This window comes from Mesoplodon densirostris, chromosome 19 (genome assembly GCF_025265405.1).
Source record: "Mesoplodon densirostris isolate mMesDen1 chromosome 19, mMesDen1 primary haplotype, whole genome shotgun sequence".
NCBI classification, from domain to species: domain Eukaryota; kingdom Metazoa; phylum Chordata; class Mammalia; order Artiodactyla; family Ziphiidae; genus Mesoplodon; species Mesoplodon densirostris.
This window is the reverse complement of record NC_082679.1, coordinates 38,731,462-38,751,498: the sequence shown is the minus strand read 5'-3', so window position 1 is coordinate 38,751,498 and position 20,037 is coordinate 38,731,462. Positions and strand designations below refer to the sequence as shown.

The following is a 20,037-nucleotide window of genomic DNA, read 5'->3' as shown; positions in this document are numbered from 1 at the left end:
CGGACCTTCCATCTTGGATTGGAGCGAAGTGGGGACGAGGCCTTAGTCAGCACTTTGCGGTAATTCCTATTTCTTACCTTTGCTCTTGGGCGGTGTTTCTGTGCTCTGAAGACTTTGCCGCCCCTCCCTGGCTCGGACGCCGGCTTGAATCTCCCACAGGAGGCGTAGAGGGAAACGGAGTCTGATTCCGGGTCCGATTCAGTCGTGGAGCCCTGGAGGGAAACCCCTACGGCCTCGGCCTCAATGAATGGATGAGTCGGCTGAACCCTGAGGCGGACCACCAACCTGGAGCCCGAGAAAGGCCGACTTCGTTTGGGACTCGTGGGTGGAGTGGGCTGACGGAAGGGTCGTGACCCGCCGTGAATTGGGGCCGCTACCCACGGAAGTCACAGACACAGAGGCAGGGGTCACAAAAATGTCTTGGGAGGGAGCCACTGGAACCATGTTTAGAGGGATATCATGCCCATGAGGTCAGAGCTGGGGTTAAGACTTAGATAGCCACGTACTCTGGACAAGGTGTATTTTCAGAGCTTCCAGTTTCGTTTCTGTAAAATGAGAGTCATCGCATACCCCCCACCACCACCACCATGGCTAGGGTGGCCCAGCTCACACACTGGGAATGGCAAGCCCAAGGTGTGTGCCCCAGAACTTGGGGTCTTGACACTAGACTGCAAGGGACTGGATCCCAGCGCCTCTTCTTATCAGCCACTAATCAGCCATCTGTGAAATGGGGATGGCATTGCTGTATTAAATAAGACTTATAAAGGTGGTCCCAGGACATAGATAAAGAAGGGAAGGAGAAAAAGGCTGGTGCTGGGGCCTGTGAACCATGAGGTACAAATGGCAAATTACAAGTGTTTATTCACAGGAAAATCAGGAGAAGCAGGAACAGATGGCTGCAGGGAGGTGGCGTGGCAGCGAGGCCAGCTGCCCAAGTGGATGGTCATTAGCTGGGCGTAGGGAGCACGTGGGCCAGGCTTTGGGGGAGGTTTCTTTCTCTGGCAGCTTCACTGAGGCCTCAGGAGGGGCAAAGGACCACAGGTGTGGGGACTGAGAAGCATCAAACGAAGGCTTGCAGTAACTCCACCAGGCGTGGGTCCTTGTAGAGCTTTTCTTCCAGAGCCAGGTACTTCAGTGGGACCAGCTCCTTGTGTCTGAAATCGGGGGAGGAACGAGAGGTGGTGAGGGGTTACAACGCTAGTGCTCCAGGCTCCTAGTGGGTCCTCTCAGCTTCTCGGTCTCCTCACCGATTGAGCCGCTGCTCCAGGATGCGGATGCGGAACATGGCCTGAGAGCAGTAACTCAGGTACAAGTCTTCATCCTCGGGCGTCAGGGTCACCTGGTTCTCCTGATACCACTGCTGCTGCTTCTGCAGCTCCTGGGTCTCCTGTGGGCACAGGGAAGAGAGAGCAGGAGGGCTGATGACGACTGACTCTTAGCCAGGCTGCAGGCTGAAATCCCTACAAGGGTCGGCCCCGCTACCCCTACTGACAGGAGCCAGAGAAGCACAGGCCTGGAGCCACTGGGATCTTGTTTAGAGGGATATCATGTCCACGAGGTTAGAGCAGGGGTCAAGACTGAGTCATGTGACTCTGGTCAAGGTACATTTTCAGAGCTTCCAATTTGTTGTCTGCAAAACCCACCCCACCGCCACAGAGCTCTTTGTGAAGATTAAGTTAGAGAATGCACGGGAACTGCGTGGTGTGTACCTGACCAACAGAAATGGGTCAAGGACTAGGAGCTGTTATAAGGCTCCATCCATCCACCCACCACTCCCTCCCTCCATCCACCCTTCCACCCAATGAACAGGTGTGAGGAAGGACAGCTCGGTCACTTGGACACACCCCAAGCACTGACATCCTCCCCCTGCCCCGACTAGTCCCTCACAAGTCTGTGAGACGGTGAGCAAACAGCCCTGGGCCCATTTTCTGGTTGAGGATGCTGAGGTCCCCTCCCCTGCCAGGGCCCTGGCTGCACCTTTTCAAACCGGGCCTGGATGAGGTTGGCCTTGTCGATGAGCCGCTGCTTGAAGTCATTGAGGCACTCATCCCTGAGGCGCACGGCCTGCCAGCGCATCAGCTTCTCTCCCGGGGGGAGCTGTGCCAGAAACGGGGCCAGGTAGTCCAGCTGGGCCTCCGCCTGCCACAGGTGCTCCTCGTGCATCACACGCTCCTGTGGAGAGGGGGCCGGGGAGGGGGTCCTCTTCATCAATGTGTGACCACACAAAGCCAGGCCTCAAACCCAGAAGTGCTTGAGGCCTCAGAGGGGCCTGTGCTGTCTCTTGTGGCCGTGATTATTGATAACAGCCAACTCTGGTGTCTTAAGTGAATTCACGTGTCTCTACTTGAACCCCAGAACATACCCAACACTCAGCAGATGCTTGCTCAGTAAATGGTACTAAAGAGTGGTTAATGATGTTAAATCAAAAACTGCTGGTGAGGGCTTCCCTGGTGGCGCAGTGGTTGAGAGTCCGCCTGCCGATGCAGGGGACACGGGTTCATGCCCCAGTCCGGGAAGATCCCACATGCTGGGAGCAGCTGGGTCCGTGAGCCATGGCCGCTGAGCCTGCGCGTCCGGAGCCTGTGCTCCGCAACGGGAGAGGCCACAACAGTGAGAGGCCCGCGTACCGCAAAAAAAAAAAAAAAAAAAAAACTGCTGGTGAGTCCCTTTTTCTCTTCCACCCTGGGGCCTTATCTATGTCCCGTGTCGGCAGCCAGGGGCCAGTGAAGTTGGAGATGTGGGGGCTGATGCCCAGCCCTGGGAGTCTGAGAATCAGACATCTGATGCCCTGTCGTGTCTCGCCAACTTCAACCAATTGGTTAGTGAAGGGGATTTAGAAGCTGGCCTCGAAAACCAAGCTGGGTCTTGCAACCTGAGGCGGTAACGTGAACGCCCTATGCGCAGGGGTCAGATAACTCAGGCCTGTGGCCAGAGTCAGCTCGCGAGGGCTACTGGCCCAGGTCGCGACCTCCAGGGGAGCCCCAGGTGGAGGTGGGCACACAAATTTCATTAATTCCTCGTGCAGTAGAGGTCTTGGCTTGGCCACAGCCCCTGGAAGTGGGGGAGACCTGGCTTGCATCCTGAGTGCTCTTTGGGGTAACCCATGGAAATGGTCAGCTCAGCAGCAAGGACGACCACCATGGTTCGATGACTTCATCCCCTATAAAGGGCTTTCCGGAAGAATCCCTGATCATCCTCAGCACCTTGGAGGCGACGGAGTGTGGCTGGGGGAGGGGTCCAGGGAAAGCCAGGGCCTGGGCCAGGGAGCAAGGCTTACCATGGCCTCCCGATACTCCTTGCTCTTCTCGTTGCGCTTGGTGTCGTAGATGGAGATGGTCAGCGCATGCGCCTCCTCCTCTTCCTCCCGAAGCTTCAGGATCTTCAGCACCTGAATTGGGAAGTGGGGCAGGACGTGGTGAAGACACACCCCCACCCCTGACACCTCCCATCTGCCCACTCTCCCTTGGGATCCGACCTCCAGCTCTGACTCCCAAGCCCTATGCCTGGCCAACTTCTCCTCGTTCTTCAGCTTCATCATGGCCTCGTACTGGTAGAGAAGCTTCTTGGTGTGCTCCATGGGCTCCACCTGGAACAACCACCACAGTGACATAGAGAAGCAGCAATGGCTGGGGTTGTAGGCAGATTCTGGAGCCAGACCTCCTGGGTTCAAATCCTCCCCTGCCATTTTCTAGCTGTGCAACCTAAAGGAAGTTGCTTAACCTCTCTGGGCCTGTTTCTTTCTTTCTTTTCTTTTCTTTTTTTGTGCCATGGCATGAGGGATCTTAGTTCACCGACCAGGGATCGAATCTGTACCCCCAGCAGTGGAAGCGCAGCATCCTAACCTCTGGGACTGCCAGGGAATTCCCCTCCCCTGGGCCTGTTTCTTCATCTATAAAAACACAGCTAATAATAAAAGAGGAACTGGAGACTCAGAGGGGCTAAGGAATGTGCCAGGAGAGTGAGAATCTGAACCAGGAAAACCAGCCCCATGGAGGTGGTGAGATCTACTCCAGCCTTGGTCCCAGGACCTGCTCTCGCCCAGGACTGGGGGGTAGGGACAATGAGTAGTCGAGGCCAGCTGGGTTGTCTTTCTTGGTGGAAAAGAGGAAGATTTTCAGAGGCGCTCAAAGAGAAGTATCCCAGATGGGAGCTCTTGATTTTCCCAAGGGGCAGAGATGAATTTCCAGGCTGGGAACCAGGACTTTCTATCCCAGTTCTCCCAAGTTGCTGGGACAGGACAGAGGGCCCCAGGGCTCTCTCCTCACCCCACCCCCACCTGCCCCTGCCCACCATGGCCCCCAGGCACACCTCAAAGCTGAGACACATGTCAGGCACCATGATGATCTTGTTGCCCTTGCTGTCCCCTTCCGTGCGCCACAGGAACTCACACTTGGAGGCCGTGATGTGGTCCTCGCGGCAGTGGTAGCGCAGCTGGACGCGCTCCTCCAGGATCAGAAACACGCGCTCTGCCACGTCTTCATCCGCAGGCTTCGCAGGGTTGCGGAAGAATCGCTCTGTGATTTTCTGGCAGGCCAGAACACGCGTAGGATGGGAGGTGGGAAGGGATTTCTGTGCCTGACCCGACGACAGGAGCAAAGGACACTCAGGGATGCTGGGGTCTGGGGTCATTTGGGGGGGTCATGTGGAATAACCCCTCCCAGCTAAACAATGGCTCTCAAGGCCCCAGGGGTTCTCGGTGTCTGGCCACTCCAGCCCTGGATGGTGCTGGATTTCTTCTCTAGCTCCCTCCACAAGATGGGGAGCTCACCACCTTTCCAGGCAGCCTGCTCTATAGCTAGACATCCCTTACTGCTAGAAAGAGCTTCTTTGCTATTCAGACATTAAACATAGGTTGCAAATAATTTGTAACGATATGGAGAAAAAAATCTCACATTTTAATGTTAAGAGGGTGATACAGGAATTCTACCTACACACACACACACACACACACACACACACACACACACACACAAGTTAGAAAAGACTCTCAAAACCAAACCTATTAATATGTGGTAATATCTGAGAGTTAGCATTCTGAGATATTTTTACTTTTTACATGTTTTCTAAATGTTTAGTCACGAGTGTGTTTTTTTTTGGGGGGGGGGGGTACGCGGGCCTTTCACTGCCGCGGCCTCTCCCATTGCGGAGCACAGGCTCTGGACGCGCAGGCTCAGTGGCCATGGCTCACGGGCCCAGCCACTCTGCGGCACATGGGATCCTCCTGGACCGGGGCACGAACCCGTGTCCCCCGCATCGGCAGGCGGACCCTCAACCACTGCGCCACCAGGGAAGCCCACGAGTGTGTATTTTTTATAACAGTAAGGAAATAATACCTCCCTGGCCCAGCGGCTGAGGGGACCGTCTGGCATCAGACAGACCTGAGACCGTGTGTTTGGTAAAACTGGAAAGGTCGCTCAGTAAAGAAGTTTCCCCAGAGGGAGTCAGGGCTGTTCCCCTCCAGGGGTAATCTTGGCCCACCAGAGGGGGCGGGCACCCTGTCCCCAGGCCCAGCAGGTGCTCACCACCGTGGGCCGGGGGTTTGACTCTGCACTGTTCAGAGCCAACTTCTTGATCCGGGGCCCGAAATTGACGTGGCGGTAGGAGAGGAGGTCGGGCCGCCCTTGGTAGTACTCCGTCATTGTCCTGGGCGTCTCCTCCCGTTTGATCAGGCCATCCACGCGGGCCGTTTCATAAAACTCCATGACGCGGTCCATCTCGGGTTGCATGGACGTGTATGAGTGCACTGCCGGGAGAGGGATCGTGGAGAGGGCTGGGTGAGCACTAGGAGCTCTGGCCCCTGGCTTGATAACCCAACCCCAGGCCCCAGGGAGGAGCGTTAGTATGTAACCAGTGCCCTAGTGCTGGGTATTCAGGCTGCTTCCAACTTTTTTGCTATGATCAACACCATGATGAACGTCTGCAGTTTGCATTTTTTGTCCTTGCCTGCTATTTGCTGAGCAGTAGAACTGCTGGTCAAAAAGCCTACATATTTTAAAGCTATTATTGATTGTTTTGCCCAACTGCTCTCCAGAAAAGTGTGCCAGTTTGCTGTCATACCAGCAGTGACAGGGATTCACTTTTTCACACCTGGTAGGACCATTTGTTTTCATCTTTGCCAACATAAGCGTTGTAAGATGGTCCCTTATTGATTTAGTTTCTTTCTTTCTTTCTTTCTTTCTTTTTTAAAATTTCAACCACCAAGCAAGGTTGGTCATGTTTTTAGATGTATATTGACCCTATGTTTTTCTTTGTGACTTCTTGGATCAGGTTGTTAATTCCCAGGACACGTTCTTCCCTCCCTTCCCGGCCTCCTGGGCTCATGGCCGTGTCTGCACCTCCATACTTCTGCCCTCTGCATCAGTCTTGTGGGGATACTTGTTGGTTTTCTTGCTCAGCATCCTAACCCCTGTAAATGTGGCCCCCACTGGGTGCCCGATCCCAGCCACAGCATAGGCTGCAGCCCTGCTTTGCCTTTCCTGGAAGAACCCCGTCAACGTTTCCTCGGATTTTCTGTGTTTCCCCTTACCTCCCACGTGTCTGCTTTGCTTTGGGAGGCAGGGGCCCTTTCTGTTGCTTGCCGCCCAAGAACCCTGTCAATACGTGGATACTGGTTCCTCCCACTACATGCCAGCTGCATGGAGGCTGCATGGAGGTGCTCTAAGGAGCACGTGAGGCCCCCAACCTGGGCACCTAGCTGGCCTAGCAGTGGGGTCTACGTACCACGCAGAGCCTGGGGGTGGCCCGGCTTGAAGTAGTCGATGTTCAGGCCCGTGACCTTGTTTATGTGCTTCAGCTCCAGCATATCCTCCCGGTTCTGGAACCACTCCTTTATCTCCAAAGTCTTGGTACCTGTAGGGCCCAATGCATGCTTAAAGCAGCCAGGCCAGCTCCCTCAGCCTCCATCCCACCGCTCCCAGCACACGGAGGCCAGCAGGGCCCCCACTCACACCAAGAGAGGGGCAGTGACATGACCGAGGTCACGTGGCATGTTGGGGGACCCAGCTCTCCTGCTCCCCGCAGCCAGGGCTGCCCGCTTACACTCCAAGTCCTCGTAGGTGGTGAGGCGGCACACGAGGCCGTTGTTGTTGAGGTGCGGGGCCCACTTCTCCAGCCTTGCCCTCTTGTACTGTAGCACCTTCTTCCCGTTTGGGCAGCGGGTCTCGAACGCTGCAGACACAGAGTGGGCTGGGGTCCTTCCTCCCCAGATCGGGGGAAGGGAGGGCCAGCCCCTCCAGCCCCCCAGCCACTCATCAGCCTCTGTGCACTGTGCTGTCTGCAAGGCTCCTCCAGCCCTCACACCTGCTCCATGGAGGCACAGGAAGAGTCACCAGGGGTGGCTCCTGCCCTGGAGGAGATCTCAGCTTGAGCCTGACCACACTGCACTCTCACTGCCAGGCCTTGGCTGGAAACACCATCCCCTCCTGCCCTTACTGGGCTGACTTCTTCTGATCCCTTAAAACTTAGTTCCCATGACCTCTCCTCCCAGAAGCCCTTTCTGCCCCCCACCCCAGCCTCCAACCCCCTGGGTTCCCATGACACCCTCTTTACCCCTTCCTACCCTGTTGGGATGGCCTGGGCCCTCCCCGTGGGTCTAGGCACTTCCACACGGGAACCTCAGCAGCCAGCAGAGGTTGGCATGGGGCACAAGCGTGCCTGTCTCCCTGCTTTCCCTGCCTGCCCCTTTTTGGTCCTGAGACCCCCTGTGCCCTCTGGGTACTGTGCACAGTCTCCTCCTGGCAGAGTGGGGTGAGGGATGGGAACGGCTGTGTCCTGGTCCTTGGTCCTCCATCACCGGCCACACTCCATCATCCTGGGTGGGTTAACTGAGCCCTGTCCTGTATGCCAGACTGGGGTCAGGCCCCAGGCTGCAGAGCTGAGTGCGTATGTTGAGAAGGAAGAAGTGAAGAGGTTGCAGCAGAAAGCAGGCCATGGGGGTGGAAATGAGGGACCAAGGCAGCCTCTGCTGGTATCCCCCTGTCTAGTTGCCACAGACATCCCCAGAAGCCCGGAAACCAGTGAAGGTGCAGTACCTTCTGGGGAGATCTCAATCTGCTCCACCCACGAGCCCGGCATGTCGAAGCTCTTATCCTCATCCTCCTTGCCCTGTTGGGAGAAGTGGGGTTGGGGTGGTGGTTCTGATCAGGGCTGGGCCGTGGAGCCGAAGTTACGGTCAGAGCCTCTGCCTCATCTCCCAGGGCCAAGCCAGGGTGGCTCGTCAGCTCCCCAAGGGGAGCCCAGAGGTCTTGAGCAGTTCTGACCTGGCTTGACCCGAGACAGGGGGGAGAGGAGGAGTCAGCTCCTCCCTGTACCCACCTGGTGCCCGGCAAGGACAGCAACACCCTGCCCTGCATGCCCCACCTTCCCTCTGTCAACAGAGGCACGAGGAAAGCCACAGGCCCTTCATTAAAACTGAGGCTCGGGCTTCCCTGGTGGCGCAGTGGTTGAGAATCCGCCTGCCAGTGCAGGGGACGCGGCTTTGAGCCCTGGTCTGGGAGGATCCCACATGCCGCGGAGCAACTAGACCCGTGAGCCACAACTACTGAGCCTGGGCGTCTGGAGCCTGTGCTCCGCAACAAGAGAGGCCGCGTGGGCTTCCCTGGTGGTGCAGTGGTTGAGAGTCCGCCTGCCGATGCAGGGGAAACGGGTTCGTGCCCCAGTCCGGGAAGATCCCACATGCCGCGGAGCGGCTGGGCCCGTGAGCCATGGCCGCTGAGCCTGCGCATACGGAGCCTGTGCTCCGCAACGGGAGAGGCCACAACAGTGAGAGGCCCGCGTACAGCAAAAAAAAAAAAAAAAAGGCCGCGATAGTGAGAGGCCCTTGCACCGCGATGAAGAGTGGCCCCCATTTGCCGCAACTAGAGAAAGCCCTCACACAGAAACGAAGATAAACACAGCCATAAATAAATAAATAAAATTAAAAAAACAAACAAACTGAGGCTCAAAGCAGTTAAGGGACTTGCCCAGGACTCCTAAGCCTCAGTTTTCTAACTGTAAACTGAACCCCTTGGGAGGATTGACTGATAAATGTACATAAGGGTTTGGGACACTGCCTGGCTGCCCTTGTTGTTTTTTTTTCTTTTTGAGCCTAGTTTCCCCATCTGGCAAATAAGGCCTTGTTTAGACAAATGGTCCTCAGGTTAGGTAACCACAGAAACTTGGATAAGATTTTCTCAATTTAAAACTTTTCTCCGCACCAAATTGCTCAGACCTCTGATGCCTGCTCAGCTAATCTGTTCACATTTTGAGGCCAGCAGGGGGCGCCAGTGCCCCAGGATTTACTGCACAGGGGAGGAGGCTCTCTGGTCTCCAGAGACGAAGGACGCTGGCAACACTCAACACCATGTGCAGGTGGGTCTACACAGCTGTGCCAAGCACATCACACCAGTGGTCTCACTTTGTCCTCAAGCAGTCCCAGGAGGTAGAACAGAACCACCTTTGAGAACCCAGACTTGGGAGCCAGACTGTCAAATCCCAGGTTCAAATCCCAGTTCTGTCACTTACTGCCTGTGTAACTTTGGGTACGTTACTTCACCCCTCTGTGTGTAAGTCTTCCTATCAGTAAAATGAGACATGATAATACTAGTACCCACCTCGCCGGGCAGTTGTGAAGATTTAGACAAGTCAATTTAAGTTAAGCACCTACTGGCACTGAGAAAGGGGCATATGCGTGTTACTTATGGGCTGCATTGTGTCCCCTCAAAATTCACATGTCCTAACACCCAGCACCCCAGAATGTGACTATATTTGGAGATAGGATCTTTTTTTTTCTTTTTTTTTTTAATAAACATTTATTTTTGGCATCATTGCTGCACGCGGGCTTTCTCTAGTTGCGGCGAGCAGGGGCTACTCTTCAATGTGGTGCACAGGCTTCTCATTGCAGTGGACTCTCTTGTTGTGGAGCACGGGCTCTAGAACAGGCTTCAGCAGTTGTGGCACGTGGGCTTAGTTTCTCCGCGGCATGTGGGATCTTCCCGGACTAGGCCTTGAACCCATGTCCCCTGCATCAGCAGGCGGATTCTTAACCACTGCGCCACCAGGGAAATCCCCGGAGATAGGACCTTTAAAGAGGTAATTAAGTTAAACTAAGGTCATTAGGTTGGGCCCTAATCCAATACGACTGGTGTCCTTATAAGAAGAAGAGATTAAAACACAGACATGCACAGAGGGAAGAGGCTGAGGACACAGGGAGAAGGCACCATCTACAAGCCAAGGAGAAACCAACCCTGCCGACACCTTGACTTCCAGTCTCCAGGGCTGTGAGAAAATAAATTCCTATTGCTTAAGCCACCCGGTCTGTGGTACTTTGTTATGGCAATTCTAGCAAATGAATACATCACTTATTACTGCCATGAATGTAACCAAACCCACTCCCCCATTTCACATGCAGACGCTGAAACTGAAGCTTCCAACATTTAGGAAGTTTGCCCAAGATGTCAGAGCCAATAGTGAAGGCCTCTGGACCCCTGACTTCCACGCACAGGGCCTCATGCAGACCTGCCTGATGGCCCCTGACTAGGAGATCAGAGATGACCAGGCCAATGACCTTCTGGGCTGACAGGATGGACAAGAAAGGCCTGGAAGTGTGTGTGGAGGATCATGGTGACCACGTAGGAAAGGCCTGGATGTGAGGAAAGCCTGGCCCTGGGGCTCCCCTGGCTTGTGGAGAGGGTCTTATCGCCCTCCTCCAAGGGGCATGTTCTCTAGGCGCAGGGCAACCCCTGAATGCAAGTCCCAGCCCTCCCCTGCACCACTGGGGGGTCCTGGGCAGGTCACTGGACCTGTCTGGGCCTCAGTCTGCCCATCTGTAAAATGAGGGCATGGCCCAGGCCCTTCTGCTTTGAGGAATCTATCATTGGTCTATGTGGACTGCCCCCCCACGCAATACCCATACACGTCGTGGGGACATGTGTCAGGCTGGCCCGAAGCAAAACAGGGTGTCAAGTCCCCTCCACTCCCCGGCCTCCACCCCTCAGAAGCTCACCAGATTTTCCGCATCATCGTCATCATTCATCCCGTCGTCCTCCTCCTCAGTCAGGGACAGGAGAGGCTTGTCGGTCCCCAAGAGCAGGTACTCCCACCTCACAGGGTCTCCCAGGTCAAAGACCAGGTCCTGGTGGAGGAGGGGATTGCTGAGAGCCCCCCACAGTCACCACGCCCCCTCCTGCTCCATGGTGGGCAGGGAACAGCCACGCCCGGGGGGAAAAGGCACCAGGCTGGGTCTCAAGGGAGCAGAATGTGGCTCCAGGCCACCTCTGAGAGTCCACACCTGCCCTCCTCATCCCCACAGGGAGACCGAGGCCCCAGCGGGGCTGGGACTCCCTTCCTGTGTTGGTCTCTGTGAGAGACTTGGAAACTCTCTGGCCTGGGATGGCCTGGTTGTGGAGGTCAGTCTACATTGTCGGGGGACAGTGGCACCCGGGCCGTGTTTAGAGCAAATGCAAGCCAGAGAGATTGTACAGGCAGGGAAATGGCAGGTTTGAAAACACAGCCTCCTCATCGTTCTCACCCCCACCCCCGTGTCAGCGGGAAGGGAACTAGACAGGCACGCAGAAGAGGGAAGTGCGAACTTCTCCTCCCTGGTGTGGGTCCTTCACCTCTTTTCAGTCCAGCCCACCTGAGCCTGGGCTCACCTGCAAAATAACTCCCAGCAGGTGGGGAGCACCCTATCCCCGTCTACCTCCCCGGGGTGGTATGCCCCCGCTCCCAACTCCAAGATGGAAGCTGCCCACAATGGTTTCAACATGAAGCTCCCCCGACGCCAGTCCTAATCCTAGTCCTCACTGTCCTGAGTCCTGGAGGGCTCAGCTGGGAGGTGGGAGGGGTACACGATGGGGGAGAGGGAGTGAGCGCAAGAACTGCTTGTAGATTTAACAGCCGATAGTCCAGGCTTCGTGCAGAGGAATCAAATTACACAGATGTTTGAATTTCTTAAAATCATGTCCTCCATTCTGTCACTTTTTTTTTTTTTGGCTGCACCGTGGGGCTTGTGGAATCTTAGTTCCCCGACCAGGGACTGAACCCGGGCCCTCAGTAACGAAAGCTCGGAGTCCCAAGCACTGGACAGCCAGGGAATTCCCCATTCTGTCACTTTTGTAAGTAGTAAGCAGTAGTTAGATGTTTTGCTGCTTTATTGAGATAAGTTCTATCTCTACAGAAAAAGCATAAACGAAGGGACAACTACGACATCCCAGTCTGAGTGGTGCCTCGCTCCAAGGCCATTTCAGGGTTCTTTGAAGGGGACTCCCCCGGCAGTCCAGTGATTAAGACTCCGCGCTTCCAATGACGGGGGCGCGGTTTCAATCCGTGGTCAGGGAACTAAGATCCCACATGCCACGTGGCGTGGCCAAAAAATAAATTAGGAAGAAAAAAAATCAAGGTTCTTTGAAGGAACAAAGCAACCGCTCCTGTGCTCATGGGGCAGTAAAAGTGACAGCCAGTGTCACGCCTCTTTCTTCGTGCCTCACTTGGTGGTGCAGTACGGCCCCTCTGGCCTCACTTTCCCACCAGGCCACACTTCCATCTTCATCTCATAACTTCTATTATCCCTGATAGAAATGTCCTCCACCTGACACTGGTACAGGGTGTGCTGCGGGGAGGCTGAAGGAACTTCCACCCAGAAGAGGGCCAAAGGGGGGCTGCAGCAGCCTGCGAAGGGCCGTTATCCCTCAGCGGGCTCTGACCACTGTAGCAGCTATGAGCTTGGGCTCTGGGGGAGGGGGTCTGGGCTCTGCCCCATCTGTGTGGGGAGGAAGACGTTCTTTCTCTAAAATGAAAGTAACGCTAGCTAACCTTTACTGAGCAGCATGGGATTATTCTAAGCACCTACCGAATGTTATTTTCCACAGCTCTGTGAGGTCGTGGAGGACTGGGCCACCCTGGACTCAGGGGCTCAGGGAGGCTGGGAGCTGGCTGTGTCTCCTTTGCCGAAGGCAGATGCATCTGAACGGGTATCAAATCTGCCCGCCTCCCACACGGGGGCGACAGCAGTCCCTTGGAGGTGTTCACTCCGGTACAGGGGGCGAGGGGCCCAGGATCTACCTTTGGGAAACTGGCCTGGTTGTAAATGGAGGACCTTGGAAATAACAAAAGAGCACAGGACTTGGTGCCTGGAGCCTGTCTCTCTTTTGATTTGCATACAGCTCAATGAATTTCCATAAATTGGGTGCACCCAGGTTCCCTGCCCCCGGATCAAGAAATAGAACATTGTCCAGAACCCCAGAAAGTCCCCTGGTATCCAGTTACAACCTCCCTCCAACTGTGTGCACGTATTTTCAACTTCTGTAAATGGCACTGAGTTTTTTATACACATGTATGTATGGAAATTCATTGAGCTGGACGTGTAGGATGAGTGCACTTTCCTGCATGTGTATTGCACTTCAATACAACATTTTAAAAAAATCAAATGAACTAACAATCCACATTTTATAAGAATATACAAACCAAAAGAACAACAATAATCATATTGAAACGATTATGTATGGGCAAAGGAGTGGGCCCTGGGCGCTCAGCTACAGGGAAAGTCCAAAGCCCTCCTGGCCTGGTGGCCAGATCTCCCCACAGGTCACACCTGCCTTCACCCACTGTGCCTGCCATACCCGCCCAGGCCCCACCCAGGCCCCGCCCAGCACCTTGCAGCAGTTCCAACAGTCCTGCATGTTGACCCAGTAGTTCTTGTGGTTCCAGAGGCTCTCTATTCCCAGGAAGTGGTCGTCTTGGGTGCTGTAGCTGCGTGCAGTGAACGGCTCAATGAAAAAGTTCTCGGGCACCTCACGTTTCCCCGACAACACCAGGACCCAGGAGTGTACCCGCAGGCCGTGCAGGGGGTCGGTCTTTGCACTCTCCTGCTCCTGCATGGAAAAGGTGGGTGACCATGAGCCAGATGGATGGGAAGGGGGCCATCAGGGGCCCAAACATCTCCCTGCGGCTGGGGAACTGGCGAGAGGACTGAATGCTGATCCACACCGCACTGTTGGCTGGCTCTGTGACCTTGAGGACATCACCCCACCTCTGAACCCATTTTCTTATCAATAAAATGGGAGGATCTGACTTAATCTGTGGTTTACAAACTTGACTTTTCAGAGCTCTAGGGTATCTGGGATTTACTGGCTTTCCATGTTGTGATTCTGAGTGAGATTTCATCCAAAGAAAGATAGAGGGACACCATGTGGCTTCATTGTCTGCATCCCTCTGGGAAAAGGGTCACTGTGCCATGTTTATTATTGCATCCCCAGGGCCCGGACCAGAGTAGACCCTCAATAAATACTATATGGAAGGAAAGGAAAGAAGGGAGGGAGGAAAAATAGGTGAGAGGGACGATGAGAGTGTGGGTGGATAGAAGGAGACATTGGAGGATGGATGGATGGAAGGAAGGATGGGAGAATGGATGTAGAGTGTATGTAGGTAAATCTTCAGTGAGTCCGAACAAGGACACCAGAACTGCACAGCATAAGATGAGTTGCTTCAGGCGGCAGAGCTCTCTGATGTTAGAGCTCTATCACCAGAAGCTGGCTGACTACACTGGGGATTCCCATGAGGCCGGGCAGAGATGGGGGGTGTTGGAAGGTTGGAGGAGGGGATTTGGACCTGGGGGCCCATAAACACATCCCTGCGTGACCCGTGTCTGTTTCCCCATTCCCAGCAACCCCCCCCCCTCTGGAGCTGAGTTCAAGGGTTGAGGGCTGAGGACGGCGGACCCACCTCGAGGCGCTCCCCCTGCTTCAGCCGCTTCTCCGCCTCGGCCTTGACTGCCTCCTGCCTTTTAATCTCCTGCTCCCGTTCAAACCTGCTTGTCAGGTCCCTGGGCGGTTTGACGGCGTACTTCTTAGGTGGTGCCTTTTCCTCCTCCTTGACCACCTGTCACCCAACGAGAGGAAAAGGATCAGTAGCCCTTAGTGGCCCGCCTGCACAGCTGCCCCTGGAGCCTGCTGGCTTCCTGACCCTGAACGTAGAAAGAGCCTCAGCTCCAGACCTGTGACCATGGGCCAGTCCTCCCACTTCCCTAACCACAGGCTCTTCTGCAAAAGTCACTGAGAATAATGAGAACATTTTCCCCAGGGTTATTCTGACAAGTAAAGACAGGAAAATGTCCGTCTGAGCTGCCCATCCGGGTAGGAGCTCAGGAAATGCGATTTTCCCTCTTCATTCCCCACGGCCTAGACTAGCTACGATCTGGATCTGATCTAGAAAGTGGGGCAAATTGCCCGGAGTCAGATTTTTCCAGATTTTGTCACTGCAGGATTTCATATGTGGACTTGAAGTGAGAGTTTACTGGGCTAGGAAGGAGAGCAAAGCCTTTGTGTGTGTGCGTTTGTGTGTGTGTGTGCACGCACGAGCGCACACGTGTATATAAATGTGCGCTAGGTGGCAAGAAAAATGTCCAGGAAAGGACACCACAGAGGCTGCATAAGGGGGCTTATTATGAGGAAGAAATAGTGAATCTCCATGGTTTAGAGTCAGACAGGCTGGGCCTTAGCTCCCAGGTCCCCATTTACCAGCTATGTGACTTTGGTCACAAAAATTGTTTCATCTCGACACACTCATCTGTAAAAGAGAAGTGATAATTCCTACCATGCAGTGCTATTGAGAGGAGCAACCAAGTCAATGGACATGTGAGTTGTCCATTAGCTACTGATATCATTTTCATAATTAAAATTTTGGCTAAGAGGCCCGTATGTGAGTTCTCCGACTTTTGGAGCCAAAAGCAGAGATGGAGCTTTTTTGTTCCATCTTTCTTGGGGAGGTGGCCCTGAGAGAGCAGGCAGGGCTCTCATCTGGTACCTCCCCGTCCTTCTCCACCAGACTGCAGCCCCGGGGGCCCCGGGTTCTCACGCAGGTGCAACACAGGTGCATGTGCATCATGCCGGATGCCCCAGGCCCCTGGATCCTCTGCCCTGAGCTGCAGACACCCACTGGGTCTTGACCGTGATCACAGAGTCCTGGAATCAATCCAGTTCATGAAAAGCATTTTCTGCCAGTAGTATGGCTATTTTCCAAATGCAAAGAGATGCTTTTATGATTCCCACAGTTAAATTCACTTAAGAGTGCTGTGTTCACGGCAGCCTCGGGTCATTATGGTGCTCTCAGTCAACTGATATAAAAACACAACCACCACCTGCTGGAGGGCTGGTGAACTTTGTACTGTTAAGAGGTCCTTTCTACCTGGAAGGGGAAATAAAAAGAAGTAAACGTCTGTCTGTTTGTCTGCATTTTCCTTATATGAAAATGGCTGGATGGATTTTTATCAAATGCATAGGATAAATTTGGAAGAATTTGGCTTAAGATATCAGCCATAAGGCATTCACAAATGTGGGGAACACAGTAGCTGAAACTGAGTTACAACAAGGCGAGCGGAGCAGCCAGGTTGGAGACATGGGCTGTGTGTATTAAGATGCCAAAGATGGAGAAATCATCAGTGGTTTGAAATACAAACTCCTGAAGGGCTGCCTGGCGATGGAGCCGGGGCAGGGGCGGAAGCAGCAGGGACAGGTGGCTTTAAGGGTGGCGTGTCTTGCGCGATGCTGAGGGCAGTACAAGCCCGGCCATACCTCCTTGGGCTTCACGGTGAGTGGGCACACCTCTCGAGTCAGGTCCATGTGGCACAGGTCCTGCGAGCCATAGCCATAGACACAGTAGGCATCGTAGCCGGCGCCGATGAGCATGGAGCACAGCAGCGTGCTGAAGTCAAAGCAGTTGCCCTCCTGGTACCTGAGCACCACGGTCGAGGAGTACAGGTAGGGGGGCTGGGCACAGCGAGCTGGTCAGCATAGCCACCCGGTTGCCCCCACCCGCCCTCCCTGCTCAGCAAGGGCTGGGTGCCGGGGCCAGGGGGCCGGCTGGGCCCCAGCAGGGCTCCTCCCCTTTGTCAGGTTAGGGAGCCTGTTAAGAAATGGGGTGAAAACCACAGGTCCCGTGTCCATAAAGTGCAATCCAGGTTTGCCTGTAATTGCAAGGGGCCATGGACTTCCTGACGGGAAAGACCGTCTGGGATGTAGAAGCTTCTGGTCTGTTGCTCTCTGATTGGTCATTTTATGCTTTTATTCCAGAGTTACCCTCACCTTTTACCTCCATCCTTCTCTTCTCTCCGTTTCTCAGTTCTCCACTGTGTACACATCCTCATCTCCCTCCCTCCATTCTTAATGAGATTGAGCTGGTCAGAAGCCCAGAGGTGTGACCTTGGACCATGGGCAGCAGGCCCTGCCCTCTCTCTCCTTTCCCACCTCCCGAAGTCCTGAAAGGAAGACTCTGAAGGCAGAAAGAAGCAAAGGAGCCAAAGAGGTGGGAGCCCGGAGACCAGGCTTGCTGTGTGACCTCAGGCAAGTGGCTCTCTCTGCCCAGACAGACTCATGGGCTGTGTCCTGAGGCTGGCCAAACCTCCTTCTCCCCACCTGCCTGGCTTCCCATCTCAGGCCTCAAGGCAGCCCCAGGTGGTGCTTACCGGCTTGAGGGGGTCGGGCAAGGGCACCGGGGACAGGAAGTCTGAGACAAACTGGGCGCAGGTGTCCCAGTTGTAGAGCTCAGGGTAGGGCATCAGTGTGGGCCGGATGGTTGTGCTCACGAACTTCTGCAAAGGGAGAGACCACAGGTCCTGGGGGGAGCACTCCACCCGGGAGGAGACCATGGTGCTCCCAGGAGGCCAGGGGCCTTGGGGTGGGGCGGCAGCGGCTCTCTGGCCTCAGGCTCCTCCTCGGTGCCTTGGGAGTTGAAGGAAAGGATCCCTCAAGGCCCTTCTCCCCAGATCTAGAATAACCCTGTGCTGTCCGGGGTGCAGTGATGTGATCACCACCACCCCACTCGGTGCCGCCAGACCTGCACCACCTCCCAATCCCCCAAGAGCCCCGTGAGGCAGGTCCCGCTGACAGATGAGGAAGCCGAGGCTCTGCGAGGTGAGCTGACTTGCTCAGGTTCACAGTCAGTAGCAGAGCTGGGTCACCCTGGGGCTGGGGGCCAGGCCTCTGGGGTCTCCCTGTGAATTTGAGGAAGGCCCCACCTAAGGGGCAGCCCCGGTGCAGACCCCACTGATGGCAGCAGGGCAGATGCAGGCCTGGGGTTACCAGATCCAGAGGAGAGGGGACTAGGGATCTGGACGGGAATGGCTGAGTTTCAAATGCTGGCAGCTAAGTCCAGGGTGAAAAATCACCAGGTGGGCCAGATAAAACAGTCTGTGAGTCCCTGTCAGCCTACGGGCTGCTGCTTTGCAACCCTTGGATTCATCCCCTGCCATGCCATCTACAGGTGGGGAAACTGAGGCCCAGAGAGACTCAGGGATGTGCCCTGGGTCACAGGGCGGGAAGGAAGGAGGCCAGCGCTTGGGTCCCGGCCCATTTTGTCTTATTTCTCGGCTTTTCCCTGCATAGGGCTGGCCTCGGGGGCCGGAGACCACACTGAGTGTCTGGCTGCCCTTAGGCGGGGTGTGCAGGCTCCAAGCCACCACAGGCCCCCAGGGGTGACTCACAGCGGGCCTGCTGGGGCCTGTGGACATTTGAGTTTATATGCTGCCCCTGAAATATAAGCTTTGACCCACGAGAGGTCTGTGCCTGGCCCACCTCCCTCCACCCTCTGCTCTCCAGCCCCTGGCCCTGCCCAGTCTTACAGGCACTTGGCACTCGTTCACTGGGTGCAAGAAGAGGGGCACGCGGTCCGGGCACAGGTGGCTGTACTGGCGGGAGAAGTTGTCTGCCACCTGCAGCAGGTGTTCCTCCTTGGGCGTGTTGCTTTGGTAGGAAAGGGGCAGCTTGGAGATGTCAATAGCGTCCTTGGTAAAAGTCCTGTGTCCGTAAGAGGGGTGGCATCAGTGTGCGTGAGGCTAGGCGTGCACACAGGGAGCCCTCCGTCCACCTTAGTTGCCTTCAGCTCTATCCCGTCCTCATTAAATCCTCACAACTACCTAGGAGGGAAGTATCATTCTTATCAGCTGCCCTTTTTTTTTTTTTTTTTTTTTTTTTTTGCTGTACGCGGGCCTCTCACTGCTGTGGCCTCTCCCATTGCGGAGCACAGGCTCCAGACGCGCAGGCTCAGCGGCCATGGCTCACGGACCCAGCCGCTGCGCGGCATGTGGGATCTTCCCGGACCGGGGCACGAACCCGTGTCCCCTGCATCGGCAGGCGGACTCTCAACCACTGCGCCACCAGGGAAGCCCTCAGCTGCCCTTTTAAACAGATGAGGGAAATGAGGCACAGAGAGTTTCAGTGACTTGCCCAGGGTCACACAGCTAGGGAGGGGCAGAGTGGGGACTTGGACCAGGCAGCCTGAAAGCACAGCCCTCACTCCTAACCACCTCCTTCTATGTCCTGGTCCTGCCTCCCAGCCCAGGTACCACCATTCTGCCCGGCTCTCCCGCTGCCCGGCCCTGGGCTGACTCTCACTGGGGCTGCTGGGCCAAAGCCCCCACCTTCCCCACCCCCGGCACTCACGAGGGCTTCTTCAGGATGGAGACCTCAATCTCCGACAGCTTCCTCTCCAGGTCTCTGAGCATCTCCTGTGTCCTGGTGGCGTCCTCCTTCCGCACCTCCATCGGCCTCATCATTTTCTCGGCCCTCTCGGCCCGCTCGGCCTCCTCCTCCTCCTCCACTCTCTCCTTCAGGACCTCCATCTGCTGTGTCTCTGACTGTCTAGAGATGAGGTCTCTGTAGGAGGAATAAATGCACTCTGAGTGGCCGACTTCAGACCAGGGAGGAGCCACCAACACCCGCTGTGTCCCTGGGTGGAGGTTTTAGGTGGTTTAGATCAGGAAGGGGGGAGGCGAGTCCCTGCTAAACTTCCTTTCCATCAAGGAGAAAGTCTCCACATGGTGCTAGCACACCTGTAACACCTTTCTGACCTTTGCAAATTGCCCTTTAAATCCTACAACGCAGGTCACAGACTGAGAGCTATTGTCAGCGCAGGAGCAGGTAGCTCAGGCTTACTACCCTTGCTTTGTTTTCTGTATATTTATCCTGCCAGTGACCTTCTCTTTCTGGCAGGTGATGTTAATGCTGTATGGATAACTGTAGTATTATGAAGTTTCCTATTAAATATATTTATGAAGTCCAGTAAGTTTAA

At 55.1% G+C, this 20,037-nt stretch overlaps 1 protein-coding gene across 1 annotated transcript; it reads right to left on the bottom strand.

Moving 5' to 3' along the window:
• Positions 1-1,060: 1,060 nt before the first annotated feature.
• On the bottom strand, positions 1,061-19,603 carry DRC7 (dynein regulatory complex subunit 7). The gene is made up of 17 exons (XM_060084710.1): positions 19,410-19,603; positions 18,590-18,764; positions 17,435-17,560; positions 16,545-16,739; positions 14,698-14,853; positions 13,629-13,847; positions 10,982-11,110; positions 8,031-8,103; positions 7,039-7,167; positions 6,721-6,849; positions 5,523-5,743; positions 4,309-4,524; positions 3,476-3,586; positions 3,278-3,388; positions 1,978-2,172; positions 1,248-1,387; positions 1,061-1,154 (listed from the first exon to the last, which is right to left on the bottom strand). Exons 1-17 carry the CDS (start codon positions 19,586-19,588, stop codon positions 1,061-1,063), a joined length of 2,598 nt encoding a protein of 865 aa, XP_059940693.1. The 5' UTR covers positions 19,589-19,603.
• Positions 19,604-20,037: the final 434 nt, after the last annotated feature.